The following is a 13400-nucleotide window of genomic DNA, read 5'->3' on the forward strand; positions in this document are numbered from 1 at the left end:
GCCAGTGCGGTTATTAAGTTGGATAGCAAGCCTATCATTTGTAATGGGAGACTCTGCCACTACATCACTATAGATTCAACAAAGCAAGTAGCTGAAGTCTCCAAGGTCTGTAGTCAGGTAGTGAATAACCTAGAGGTTACGACAACTACTGTTCCCAGTAGTGTCCTGTTTCAGGTGATTCGAGGTAAGCTGGAGACAGATCTTTGGTAACCTCAGGATGTAGTGATAATATCATGAGCATGTTTTTTGAAGACCAATTACAATACTTATTGAAAGATGTATCATTAAACATATGGATGATAATGGAAGGTGAGATGGGCTTCAGATTGGTTTCACTGATCGGTGCAACATTGAGGGCTGAAGAGCCTGTACTGCACTGTAATATGTTCTATAACACCAACTGCTTTCCACTGGTCATTACTGTGCGACTGTGTGGCCTGAGTGTGCCTCCTGTAGTTCATGTGGCAACAAATGCAAAATTTTAAGATTATTTGCTCCCTTGGAGGGCAAATACTGCGAGTCTGTTTGGTCCAAATAATCTGTTTTAGCTTGTGTGTATCCATGTGCACTGTGTAACATCATCAAACCTTTCTTACAACTAACTATCTTGCATGAAAGGTACATTTCCCAGGCACACAAGTATCCAGGCAGGTTTTTAACCTGTTAGGTTACAGCAAAGGAGCTTTCAGTAGAGTGTCATGCTTCAAGTGACCAAAGTGAGGTAGAGTATACAATTGTTGCACCCTCGGGTCACCTACTGTGATTGGGATAATGAGTATCTCTCTAAGGCTGACAACGCATTCACTGTGAAATGTAACACAATGCCAACTATCTCATAAAATAATTCGAATGAAACCTTTTTAATTAGTTGCTATGTGCCTTGATCCATCCATACTTAACCCCTTCTGTACAGGGCTCTAGCCTTTGACCCAACTCCAACTTAGCCTGGATTTATACAGCTGTTCGGAAACTGGGTGAGCCCAGATGTTGAGTGCACCATTGCTCTTGTTTCATCCTGACCAGCTACAATATTCCATGATAATGTTCTATGTTAAAGTAATTGTTGCAGCCCTCAGAGACTTACTAATGAGAACTGCCCTGTGTGAAGCAAACTGGAGCAGTACCTACTTCAGACCTTGGTGTGTTGTGTTAAACTGGGACAAGTGAGTGAGGGTGTGGTGTGGGGTGCATTCGTAGTTGGAAAACTTCAGTGCATTTCTGTTCTAGGCACCAGACATGAGTGAGAGACGTGTGGGCTGATTGGAGTAGTAAGGATAAGAGGGGTCCTATACCCTATTGAGGGCCAGGAAGAAAGTGAAGATTGTTGGGGATAGGTAGGAATGTAGAGTTGAGGCCATAACAGGATTAGCCATGATCCTAGTGAAGGAAGAGGAGCCTGGAAAGACCAGTGGTTTACTCCTAATTGGTATGCATATATGCAAAGCTCTTGATCAGATGGGCCAATGAGCCAAGGAGTGGTAGATGGAGTTTAATTTAGGTAAGTCGAGGTCCTGCGTTTGGAAAAGCAAATCGGGGCAGGGCTTATATACTAAATGGTAAGGTCCTAGGGAATGTTGCTGCACATGTTGTTGAAGTTCTAAATTGGAGAAAGGACAATTTTGACGGTATTAAGCAAGAACTTCCGAAAGCTGATTGGAGGCAGATGTTCGCAGGTAAAGGGATGGCTGGAAAATGGGAAGCCTTCAGAAATGAGATAACAAGAATCCAGAGAAAGTATATTCCTGTCAGGATGAAAGAAGGCTGGTAGGTATAAGGAATGCTGAATGACTAAAGAAATTGAGAGTTTGGTTAAGAAAAAGGAAGCATATAGATAGGATAGATTGGGTGAATCCTCAGAAGAGTGTAAAGAAAGTAAAAGTATACTTGAGGGAAAACAGGAGGGCAAAACGGGGACATGAGATAGCTTTGACAACTAGAATTAAGGAGAATCCAAAGTGCTTTTACAAATATATTAAGGACAAAAGGGTAACTAAGGAGAGAATAGGGCCCCTCAAAGGTCAGCAAGGTGGCCTTTGTGTGGAGCCACAAAAAATGGGGGAGATACTAAATGAATATTTTGTTTCAGTATTTACTGTGAAAAAGGATATGAAAGATGTAGATTGTAGGGAAATAGATGGTGACATCTTGCAAAATGTCCAGATTACGCAGGTGGAATGCTGGATGTCTTGAAAAGGTTAAAGGTGAATAAATTCCCAGAACCTGATCAGGTGTACCCAAGAACTCTATGGGAAGCTAGAGAAGTGATCGCTGGGCCTCTTGCTGAAATATTTGTATCATCGATAGTCACAGATGAGGTGCCGGAAGACTGGAGGTTGGCAAACGTGGTGCCACTGTTTAAGAAGGGCAGTAAAGACAAGCCAGGGAACTATAGACCGGTGAGCCTGACCTCGGTAGTGGGCAAGTTGTTGGAGGGAATCCTGAGAGACAGGATGTACATATATTTGGAAAGGCAAGGACTGATTAGGGATCGTCAACATGGCTTTGTGCGTGGGAAATCATGTCTCTCAAGCCTGGTTGAGTTTTTTGAAGAAGTAACAAAGAAGATTGATGAGTGCAGAGCAGTAGATGTGATTGATATGGACTTCAGTAAGGCGTTCGACAAGATTCCCCATGAGAGACTGATTAGCAAGGTTAAATCTCATGGAATACAGGGAGAACTAGCCATTTGGATACAGAACTGGCTCAAAGGTAGAAGACCGAGGGTGGTGGTGGAGGGTTGTTTTTCAGACTGGAGGCCTGTGACCAGTGGAGTGCCTCAAGGATCGATGCTGGGCCCTCTACTTTTTGTCATTTTCATAAATGATTTGGATGTGAGCGTAAGAGGCACAGTTAGTTAGTTTGCAGATGACACCAAAATTGGGGGTGTAGTGGACAACGAAGAGGGTTACCTCAGGTTACAACAGGATCTGGACCAGATGGGCCAATGGGCTGAGAAGTGGCAGATGGAGTTTAATTCAGATAAATGCGAGGTGCTGCATTTTGAGAAAGCGCATCTTAGCAGGACTTAAACACTTAATGGTAAGATCCTAGGCAGTGTTGCTGAACAAAGAGACCTTGGAGTGCAGGTTCATAGCTCCTTGAAAGTGGAGTCGCAGGTAGATAAGATAGTGAAGAATGCGTTTGGTATGCTTTCCTCTATTGGTCAGAGTATTGAGTACAGGAGTTGGGAGGTCGTATTGCAGCTGTACAGGACATTGGTTAGACCACTGTTGGAATATTGCGTGCAATTCTGGTCTCCTTCCTATCGGAAAGATGTTGCAAAACTTGAATGGTTTCAGAAAAGATTTACAAGGATGTTGCCAGGGTTGGAGGATCTGAGCTGCAGGGAGAGGCTGAACAGGCTGGGGCTGTTTTCCCTGGATTGTCGGAGGCTGAGGGGTGACCGAGATTTACAAAATCATGAGGGGCATGGATAGGATAAATAGACAAACTCTTTTCCCTTGGGTTGGGGAGTCCAGAACTAGAGGACATAGGTTTAGGGTGAGAGAGGAAAGCTATAAAAGAGACCTAAGGGGCAACTTTTTCACGCAGAGGGTAGTAAGTGTATGGAATGAGCTGTCAAAGGATGTGGTGGAGGCTGGTACAATTGCAACATTTAAGAGGCATTTGGATGGGTATATGAATAGGAAAGGTTTGGAGGGATATGGGCCGGGTGCTGGCAGGAAGGGCTAGATTGGGTTGGGATATCTGGACGTGTTGGACCGAAGGGTCTGTTTCCATGCTGTACATCTCTATGACTTTAAACAGACCTTGGAGTGCAAGTTCACAGTTGCTTGAAGGTGGAGTCTCAGGTAGATAGGATAGGGACGAAGGCAATTGGTCTGCTCTCCTTTATTGATCAGAACATTAAGTATAGATGTTGGGAGATCATGTTGTGGCTATACAGTACATTGGTTACGCCACGTTTGGACGACTGTGTACAGTTCTGGTCTCCCTTCTTGCAGAAGGATGTTGTGAAACTTGGAAGTGTTCAGAAAAGACTTACAAAGATGTTGACAGGGTTGGAGGTTTGAGCTATAGGGAGAGGCTGAATAGGCTGGGGCTGTTTTCCCTGGAGCATCGGAGGCTGAGGGGTGACAATAGAAGTTTATAAAATCATGGAGGAGCATGGATAGGATAAATAGACAAGGTATTTTCCCTGGATTGGGGGAGTCGAGAGTAGAAAGGGTTTAGAGAGATATAGACAAAATGCTGGCAAAATGGGACTAGATTAGTTTAGGATATCTGGTTGGCATGGACGAGTTTGACCAAAGGGTCTGTTTCTATGCTGTTTATCCCTATGACTCCAAGTATAATTACTTATATTAAAAAAAATTAATTGGCCAGAGACACACTGTTTAATGGAGCCTCAAACTGGAACGTTACTGGTCCAGTTCTAATGGAACTGCATTTGAAACAGTTCCAAAAAGGTCCATTCAATTGACTTCTGTGATGGAATAAACCTATGAGGGAAGGTCAGACAGGATCAGCCTCTATCCATTAGAGCATGGAAGAATAAGAAGTGATCTCACTAAAATGTTCACTAAAAGGATGTTTCCTCATGTGGAAGAGGCCAGAACCAGGGACAATTTTAAAAGAAGGGATCTGACATGTAAGATGGAAAGGAAGAGAAATATTTGGTCATGAATCTGTGAAATGCCTAGCCCAGAGAACGCTGGAGGAACTGGGTCATTGACTGTTTAAGGCAGCTAAGGTAGGTAGATTCTTGACAAATGAGAGAGTTGAAAGATATGTAGTTAGGAATGTGGAGTTGAAGCCACAAACAGATCAGCCATTATCTTATCAAATGGTGGAGCAGGTTCAACGAGCTAATTGGCCTACTCCAGATTTATGTGCCCATGTGTACATGTCATGTCGAGCCACTTGTGTTGAAACATCCAGAGTTGTCTGATAATTACTCTTTGCTGGGATACCCAAGATTTTGTCAACAGAAGGGAGGTGCAATCCCTTGTGAGCGCTCAGAAGAGGTGAGGGAAGAGTTAATTGGACATGATTACATTTAACTTTCTGCTAGTTGTTTCACTCTCTCTTAATGTTCACCTGATGCAAGTTGACATCATAAAAATAAGGCATTCCGATTTTGCCAGCACTTCAAAAGAACCTGTTTGTTCCACAACTCTGCTCTTTCCTGATTTCTGTGCCAACCTTTCAAGTGGGCAAGTTGGTGGAGAGCATCCTAAGGGACAGGATGTACATGTATTTGGAAAGGCAAGGACTGATTAGGGATAGTCAACATGGCTTTGTGTGTGGGGCTGTTTTTCCTGGAGTGTCAGAGTTTGAGGGGTGACCTTATAGAGGTTTACAAAATCATGAGGGCATGGATAGAATAAGTGGACAAAGTCTTTTCCATGGGGTAGGGGAGTCCAAACTAGAGGGCATAGGTTTAGGGTGAGAGGGGAAAGATATAAAAGAGACCTAAGGGGCAACTCTTTCCACACGGAGGGTGGTACGCATATGGAATGAGCTGCCAGAGGACGTGGTGGAGGCTGGTACAATTGCAACATTTAAAAGACATTTGGATGGGTTTGTGAATAGAAAGGGTTTGGAGGGATATGGGCTGTGTGTGCTGGTAGGTGGGACTAGATTGGGTTGGGATATCTGCTCAGTATGGATGGGTTGGACCGAAGGGTCTGTTTCTATGCTGTGCATTTCTGACTCTGTTTCCCAATTCGTTTTCAAAAGTTCCATTGTGTCTATTTTGGGCAGTGCATTCTATGTCAGGTCATGCCTCAGATCTGATCTGTAATTGTTATTAGTTTAGTGATGATGGTCCATGCAGTCTATGCCTTGCCATTCATAGTCAGTTTCCTAAGGTGCTGACCAGTTTTGCACTCTGTGCCCCTGTGTTGAGCTGGGACAACATTTGACCATGATTTTGAAGATTTTGTCTAATCACTGCGAAAATTGACAGATAGGGAATGGCAAATTGTACTGTTGCAGGCAACCTGTTAAAACCTATTCTGAATTTGTGTTCTCAGGCTGATAGATGTCTCCATAAGGTTTAAACTGAAGGCAATTAACATTCAGACCATTATCAACCATGAAATCCCAGATTGTTACACGTTTCAGATTCTAGTAAGTACAATCCTCATTCTTGTTTTTGTAAATGGCCTGTTCCTCTCCCTTCAAGTGGCTTGCCTAATATTAAGCTCACTTGCATGTTAACTTGTGGAAGAATTAATTCATCCAGCCATATGATAGGATGAACAGGAAGGAGCTAATCTTGACTTGGAGGCACAGCCATTAGCTGAACTTGGGTCTGTCTACTGACTTTCCTAGGACTGCAGTGGTTTGAGAAGACCACTCATCAGTGCCTTCTCAAGGGCAGTCAGGAATAAGTAGTAATTGCTGGCCTGAACAGCATCACCAGAATTGAGAAAAGTATTTTAGGGAACAAAAAATCCTTTGTATTTTGTCATACTGCCGTATTTCTGTTTCTGAGTTAATGTGTCACTGTGGACCCATTGACCAATCCCAATGTTAGAATGATCAGAAATAGATTAAGCTGTCTTTCCTCTTGTAGTGAGAAATAGAAGGTCTGATGTATTACAGATCTTTAAAATTTCAGAAGGTTTCATTGGAGTGGAGACGAAGAGAATGTTCCCACTTGTGGGAAGAGCAAAATTGGAAGCCATGGTGGTTACCAAGGAATAAATCAGGAATTTGAAAGAAACGTTTTTACATTGTTAAAGGTGAGATCAAGGTACGAGTCGAGTTGAACAGTGCAGATTTACTTAAGGGGGCTAAATACGTATGAGGGAATGATACTACAAGTTAGGTGAAGCATGGGAAGTTGCTCAAGTGGTGTGCAAACACTAGCATTGTCTAGTTGGGCCAAATGGCCGCTCTGTCCCAAGTCATTTTCTTTAAAAAGCAGTTGATCATTTGTAACCCCTCCATTCATTCAGTGGTAATTGTGCTGTGTAGCGTGGGACTGATCACCCAGACTGGCTGCAGGTTTAATTCCACTCGGAGGAGTTTACTACTATCAGCTGGGGCTACTATGGGTGCCTGCCATTCTGAATCTGTGGAGGAGCTTAGAAGAAGCTAATTTTCCTTCTGTCTACTCCTGTCCAGCGATGTCCTGTCATCATTCTAGCTGTCACAAAAAGCAAGAACAAAAGGACAAGTTCAGGACTAGCTGTGATGCTCCTTGCAGTTAAGCAGCCATCTATGTTCACTGTTTGGACTCTTCAGTAGCGTGGAAGGGCAGCCTGGAGCATGATGGGATCTGTAACCCCAGTAGCTGCATGACACAGGTGATGCTGTTGCTTGTCAAATGAGGAATGGTTGTGGACTCTTAAGTCTCTACTTGATGGAGTTTAGAAGAATAAACAGGGGATCTAATTGAAACTTGCTGAGAGGCCTTGATAGAATGGTCATGGGGAAGATGCTAAGAGAGTTGAGGGTCTTATCACAACCTGTCACACAGATTCCGAGTGAAAGGCTCCTTTAGAACCGAGAGTCGTACAGCACGGAAATAGACCCTTTGATCAGGAGAAATTCCTTCAGTCAGGTGGTTGTGAATCTGTGGAATTCATTGCTGCAGAAGCCTATGGAGGCCAACTGATTTGTGTGTTTAAGACAAAGGTAGGTTGGTTGGTGAGGGGATCAAACATTGCGGGTAGAAGGAAGAGAATGTTTCTCAAACCGACATCAGCCATAATCACGTGGCAGAGCAAACTTGATGGGCCAACTGGCTTAATTCTGCTCTTGTATCTTATGACACTGGGGATTGTGGTGTTCAGAGCACAAAGCAGGTGGTGACTAACTATTTCTGTTCCCTTTCAGATCCTGTTTGATAATAAAGCGCACAGTGGCCGGATAAAGATCACCCTGGATAATGATGTGGTTATTAATGAATGTGTTGATCCCAGTGTTTTTGGATATGGTAAGGATATCCAATGGAGAGTCCTGAAGGCCTGTCTGATATACAATCAGTTGGGAGATAGTGGGGCTTTGGGATTAAGGGGAGAGCACAGGACATCGGGATTAGGTTTGGGATTGACACATATCAAAGGAAAATGAGTTGGACAATGGGATTAGTTTGGGAATGACCTGGCACATTGCACCTGTGCACAAGGCACACCTTCAAACATGTATTGATCACGTGACTTTTATAGCTCTGATGACAAGTACCATGGGGCATTTTGTTACACTGCAGACATACAAATGTTAGTTATTGTAGTACACTAAGCACAGGCCTAAAGGCTATACTGTCACCTCCTCTGGCCTCTGGTGTTCTGCCTTGATTCAGTTAAACTATCCATACTAATAATAGTTGTAAACAAATTCTCAGGATGGGCTGACACTTTGTTACACCCCACAGTTGAACCAAGGCTACGAAGGAGTGGTTGGCTGTGAGACAAGGTGCCCACAGAGGTGACATACCACCTGTATTGTTGGAATGTGATTCTGCAGATGAGCCCTAATGGGATGCACTTTCAATTGCAAAGCCATTTGTAATGGCCAGGAATTCTACTATTCCTACATCCCCCCCCCCCCCCCCCCCCCCCCCAACCCCTGCCAGAGCCACTCTGTCTCTCCTGATCTGTTGCATGCTGTTGGCTTGTTGCGCGCTCTCAAAAGCCCAATAATAATCTCAAACTAATCCCTGATGTTGATAGGGACCCTGTTGCTATCTCCCAGCCAAAACTGAGCTGGAGACTAGGGCAGACTTACAATTTTATGTCACCGTCCTGAATTGCAAAGTGCTTTGCAGACAATCCACATCTGTGTGTTCTCACTGTGTAATATGGAAAGTACTTCATGTACCTGAAGGGAGCGCTAACTGTACCTCAGTCAAATGAATGAAAGTTAGGGCCCCTGAAAGTGCAACATTGCAGTAGCATCAGTATGTTGTGGGCGGCACGGTGGCACAGTGGTTAGCACTGCTGCCGCACAGCGCCAGAGATCTGGGTTCAATTCCCGACTCAGGCAACTGACTGTGTGGAGTTTGCACATTCTCCCCGTGTCTGCATGGGTTTTTTCCGGGTACTCCAGTTTCCTCCCACAGTCCAAAGGTGTGCGGGTCAGGTGAATTGGCCATGCTAAATTGCCCTAGTGTTAGATAAGGGGTAAATATAGGGGTGTGGGTGAGTTGTGCTTCGGCGGGTCAGTGTGGACTTGTTGGGCCGAAGGGCCTGTTTCCACACTGTAAGTAATCTAATTACTGAATATTGTTCTGAGAACATTTAATACCTATCATGTTCTTTGTTAAACAGTTTTTCCCAGAAATCATGCCTGATTGTGGATTGACTTCTTGCAGGGTAGCTTCCATTGCATGAGCTGTTTAACATTATGATGTGCCTGTCTGCTTATTGTTTGACACTCATTAATCCACCTAAACACCCAGGAACTGGCCCCACACCTTAGCCTGGTTCCAATCATGCCTCCAGGCACGCACCGCTTTTTCTTCTACCTACCCGGATGGTGGAAACTGGTTCAATAGTTTTTATTTTGTATAATAATTTTAAATATTCGAAAACTTGTTGGGAATGGGGCTAATTGCAGAGCTCATACTGAAAAGCTCATACCAGATAAATTGACTAAATGGTGGCCTCCTATGACACCTGAATTTATCTGGATGTATGGTTGTAACTGGGTGTTTAATTTGTTGTCACTAGCTCAGTATGAGTGTGAATTATTCACCTGATTGTTAACGCTACCATTTGGAATTCAATGCAACATCCAAGGGAACATAACAAACAGCCTATGCCAGTTGAAATAGTGGGAAGGTTGAAAGGCTGTGCATTGTCCTGATTGCCCAAGATTTCTGCAGTGGTTTAATTCACCCTCCCCCCACTCTGTATATTTAAAGACTATATTTTTCTCTCCATTTCCCCCAAAATGCAGCTAATAACGACGCTGGACGATTGATCTTTGACATTTTTATTATTTTGTTGTGTATGCTTTCATTTGCCCTGTGCACGAGATCAGTTATCCGAGGACTCATGCTGCAACATGTGAGTATATTTACGTTTGAAAACCTAGATGGGTGGGTTAGCAAGTTTGCAGATGATACAAAGATCAGTAGAATTGTGGATAATGTAGAAGGCTGTCAAAGGATGCAACGGGATATAGATCAGATATATGGTGGAGAAATAGCAGATGGATTTAATCTGGTTAAGTGTGGTGTTGCATTTTGGATGATCAAATGTTAAGGGGAAGTATGTTAATGGCAGGACTCTGAACAGCATTGATCTATAGAGGGATATTGGGGTTCAAGTCCATAGCGCCCTGAAAGTGGCCATGCAAGTAGATACGAGGAATTGTGAATGGTGCTGAACGTTGTGCAATCATGGGTGAACAATCTTTGACCTTATGGAGGGGAAGGTTATTGATGAAGCAGCTGAAGCTAGTTGGGCCTAGGGCACTACCCTAAGGAACTCCCGTAGAGCTGAGATGACTGACCTCCTACAACTATAACCGTCTTCCTATATGTCAGGTACGGCTCCAACCACCAGAGAGTTTGCTCGGGCTCCTTAATGTCACACTCAGTCAAATGCAGCATTGATGTAAATGGTTGTCACTCTCACCTCACCTCTGGAATTCAGCATTTTGTTTGTGTTTGAACTAAGGCTGTAATGAGGTCAGGAGCTAGTGCACCTGGTGGAACACAAAATGGGCATTGCTGAGCGGGTGCTGCCTGATGGCAATGTTGATGACACCTTCCATCACTTTATTGATGATCACGGAGACACTGATGGTGCATTAATTGGCTGGGTTGGATTTGTCCTGCTTTTTAATGTACAGGACATAATTGGGCAATTATCTACATTGGAGGAGAAAGTGAGGACTGCAGATGCTGGAGATCAGAGCTGAAAATGTGTTGCTGGAAAAGTGCAGCAGGTCAGGCAACATCCAAGGAGCAGGAGAATCGACGTTCTGGGCATGAGTCCTTCTTCATTCCTGAAGAAGGGCTCATGCCCGAAACGTCAGTTCTCCTGCTGCGCTTTTCCAGCAACACATTTTCAGCAATTATCTACATTGTCAGGTAGACAATGGATGCTGCCTAGATTAGAGGGTATAAACTATAAGGAGAGGCTAGAAAAACTCGAGTGCAGAGGGTGAGGGGAGAACTAATAATAGTTTACAAAATTGAGATGAATAGATGAGGTTAGAATCTTTCCCAGAGTTGAAATGTCTATTACGAGAGGGCATGCATTTAAGGTGAGAGAGGCAAAGTTCAAAGGTGGTGTGAGGGGACAATTTGTTTTTGCACAGTGGTAGGTGTTAGAATGTGCTGCTAGAGTGGGGGTAGAGGCAGATACGATAGGGGCGTTTAAGGGGCCTTTTTAGATAGGTGCATGAATAAACAAAGGAAAAAGTGAGGTCTGCAGATGCTGGAGATCAGAGCTGAAAATGTGTTGCTGGAGAGGCGCAGCAGGTCAGGCAACATCCGAGGAACAGGAAATTCGACGTTTCGGGCTTGTGCCCAAAACGTCGAATTTCCTGTTCCTTGGATGCTGCCTGACCTGCGCATGAATAAACAAAGAATGGAGGTATATGGATAAACGGCAGATGAAAGGGATTGGTTTAATTTGGCATCATGTTCAGCACAACATCCTGGATTGAGGGGCGTGTAAGTGTGCTGTACTGTTATATGTTTGATCTTTCTGTTGTACAAAGATGGTGCCCTGAGAGGCAGAACCATCTCCCCCAGTTTCTGGCCCTGTAATAAACACGAGCACTACCAGCTCACGTATATAGGGTGATCCTGTTTGTGACACTTGTGCAAGGCTGCTTACTCAGCCTTTGAGTCATTCAGCATAGAAACGGGCCCTTCAACCCACCATGTCTGTGCTGACCAACAAACTGTACTAATCCTATATACTTACACTTGGTCCATTGTCCTCTAAGCACTGTCATTTTAACTGCTCGTCCAGATGCTGCTTAAATGTTACAAGAGTACCTGCTTCCACCCCCTCACAGGCAGCACATTTCATAATTCTACCAGCCTCTGAGTCAATAAAGGTCTATGTACACTAATTCCATTTTCCAGCCTTGGAGGTTATGGCAACACAAGTGAGGGCTCAATATGGCACAGTCCCCAGAGAAGGGTAAAAAGTTGGGGATAGCTTGAAAAGGAAAGCAAAGCGAGTGCATGAGAAAATAGGAGAGTTGAATAAAGGAAAACCCTGAGAGTTTAAAAAAGTTACTTATATACAAAGACCAGGCGAATACGAAGGGTCCATTAGGGATATAGAGGTAATCTGTAAATGTACAAGAATTTTTCTGTGACTGGAAGTTTACTTCCCACAAAGCTTGGGATGGGGGCTTTTGCTGTTTGTGGTGGGCATTAATGATTTGGATTTAACTGAAGAGCGATGATGAAGTTGTTTGCGGATGACACATTGTTCATATAGTAATAGTTTGAAGGATAGAGTCATAGTTGTACAGCGCAAATAGACTCTTCAGTCCAACTCAAAATTAATCTAGTTCCATTTACCAGCATTTAGCCCATATCCCTGTAAACCAGATTGCACCTGAACTAGAGGGGTACTAATATTGTGGATGGGAAGTTTGCTAGAGCTCTTCAGGAGGGTTTGAACTAGTTTGGCAGGGGGTTGGGGACCCGAGCTAAAGATCAAAGGGTGGGTAGCTGGTGCACAGGCAGATACAGCATGCAGAGAGTCTGTGAAGGCGGATAGACAGTTGATTAGACAAATTTGCAGTCAGTGTGATGGGTTGAAGTGTGTATATTTTAATGCAAGAAGTGTCAAGAATAAAGGTGTTTAATTTGGAGCATGGGCCAGTACTTGGAACAATTATTTTGTGGCCATTAAGGAGACTTGGATATCACAAGTGCAGGAATCGTTGATGGATATTCTGGGGTTTCGATGTTTTAAAAGGAATAAGGAAGGATGTAAGAGGTGGGGGAGTGGCATTGCTAATCAGGGACCATATCGTAGCTGCAGAAAGGCAGTTTGTTGAGGCGGGTTTGTTTACACAGTCTGTACATCTGGAAGTCAGAAACAGGAAAGGAGTATCCTATTGGGAGTTTTCTATAGGCCTGCAATAGCAACACCATCACAGAGGAGTAGATTGGGGGGCAGATTATGGAAAGGTGCAGAAATAACAGGGTGGTTGTTATGGGTGACTTCAACTTTCCTAATATTGATTGGTGCTTCCTTAATACAAATAGTTTGGATGGAGCACTTTTTGTCAGGTGTCCAGGAAGGATTCCTGACTCAGTATGTAGATCGGCTGACTAGAGGGGAGACCATATTGGATTTGGTGCTTGCCAATGAACCAGGTCAGGTGTCAAATCTCTCAGTGGGAAAGCATTTCAGTGATAGTGATCACATCTCCCTGAACTTTACTGTCGTCATGGAGAGGGATAGAATCAGGCAGTATGGGAAAGTATTTAATTGGGC

The 13400-nt window shown here is 43.8% G+C and overlaps 1 protein-coding gene across 2 annotated transcripts in view; it reads left to right on the forward strand.

The window, feature by feature from the left end:
• The window catches only part of mcoln1a (mucolipin TRP cation channel 1a), a 72907-nt gene that overhangs the window by 43047 nt on the left and 16460 nt on the right, over nt 1-13400 (forward strand). For both annotated transcript variants that reach the window (XM_060854932.1, XM_060854933.1), the window contains 3 exons: nt 6000-6096; nt 7813-7912; nt 9877-9986. In XM_060854932.1, the coding sequence (XP_060710915.1) occupies nt 6000-6096; nt 7813-7912; nt 9877-9986 (307 nt within the window). The remainder of the gene's footprint in view (nt 1-5999; nt 6097-7812; nt 7913-9876; nt 9987-13400) is intronic.

Source organism: Hemiscyllium ocellatum, chromosome 45 (assembly GCF_020745735.1).
Source record: "Hemiscyllium ocellatum isolate sHemOce1 chromosome 45, sHemOce1.pat.X.cur, whole genome shotgun sequence".
Classification (NCBI taxonomy): Eukaryota; Metazoa; Chordata; class Chondrichthyes; order Orectolobiformes; family Hemiscylliidae; genus Hemiscyllium; species Hemiscyllium ocellatum.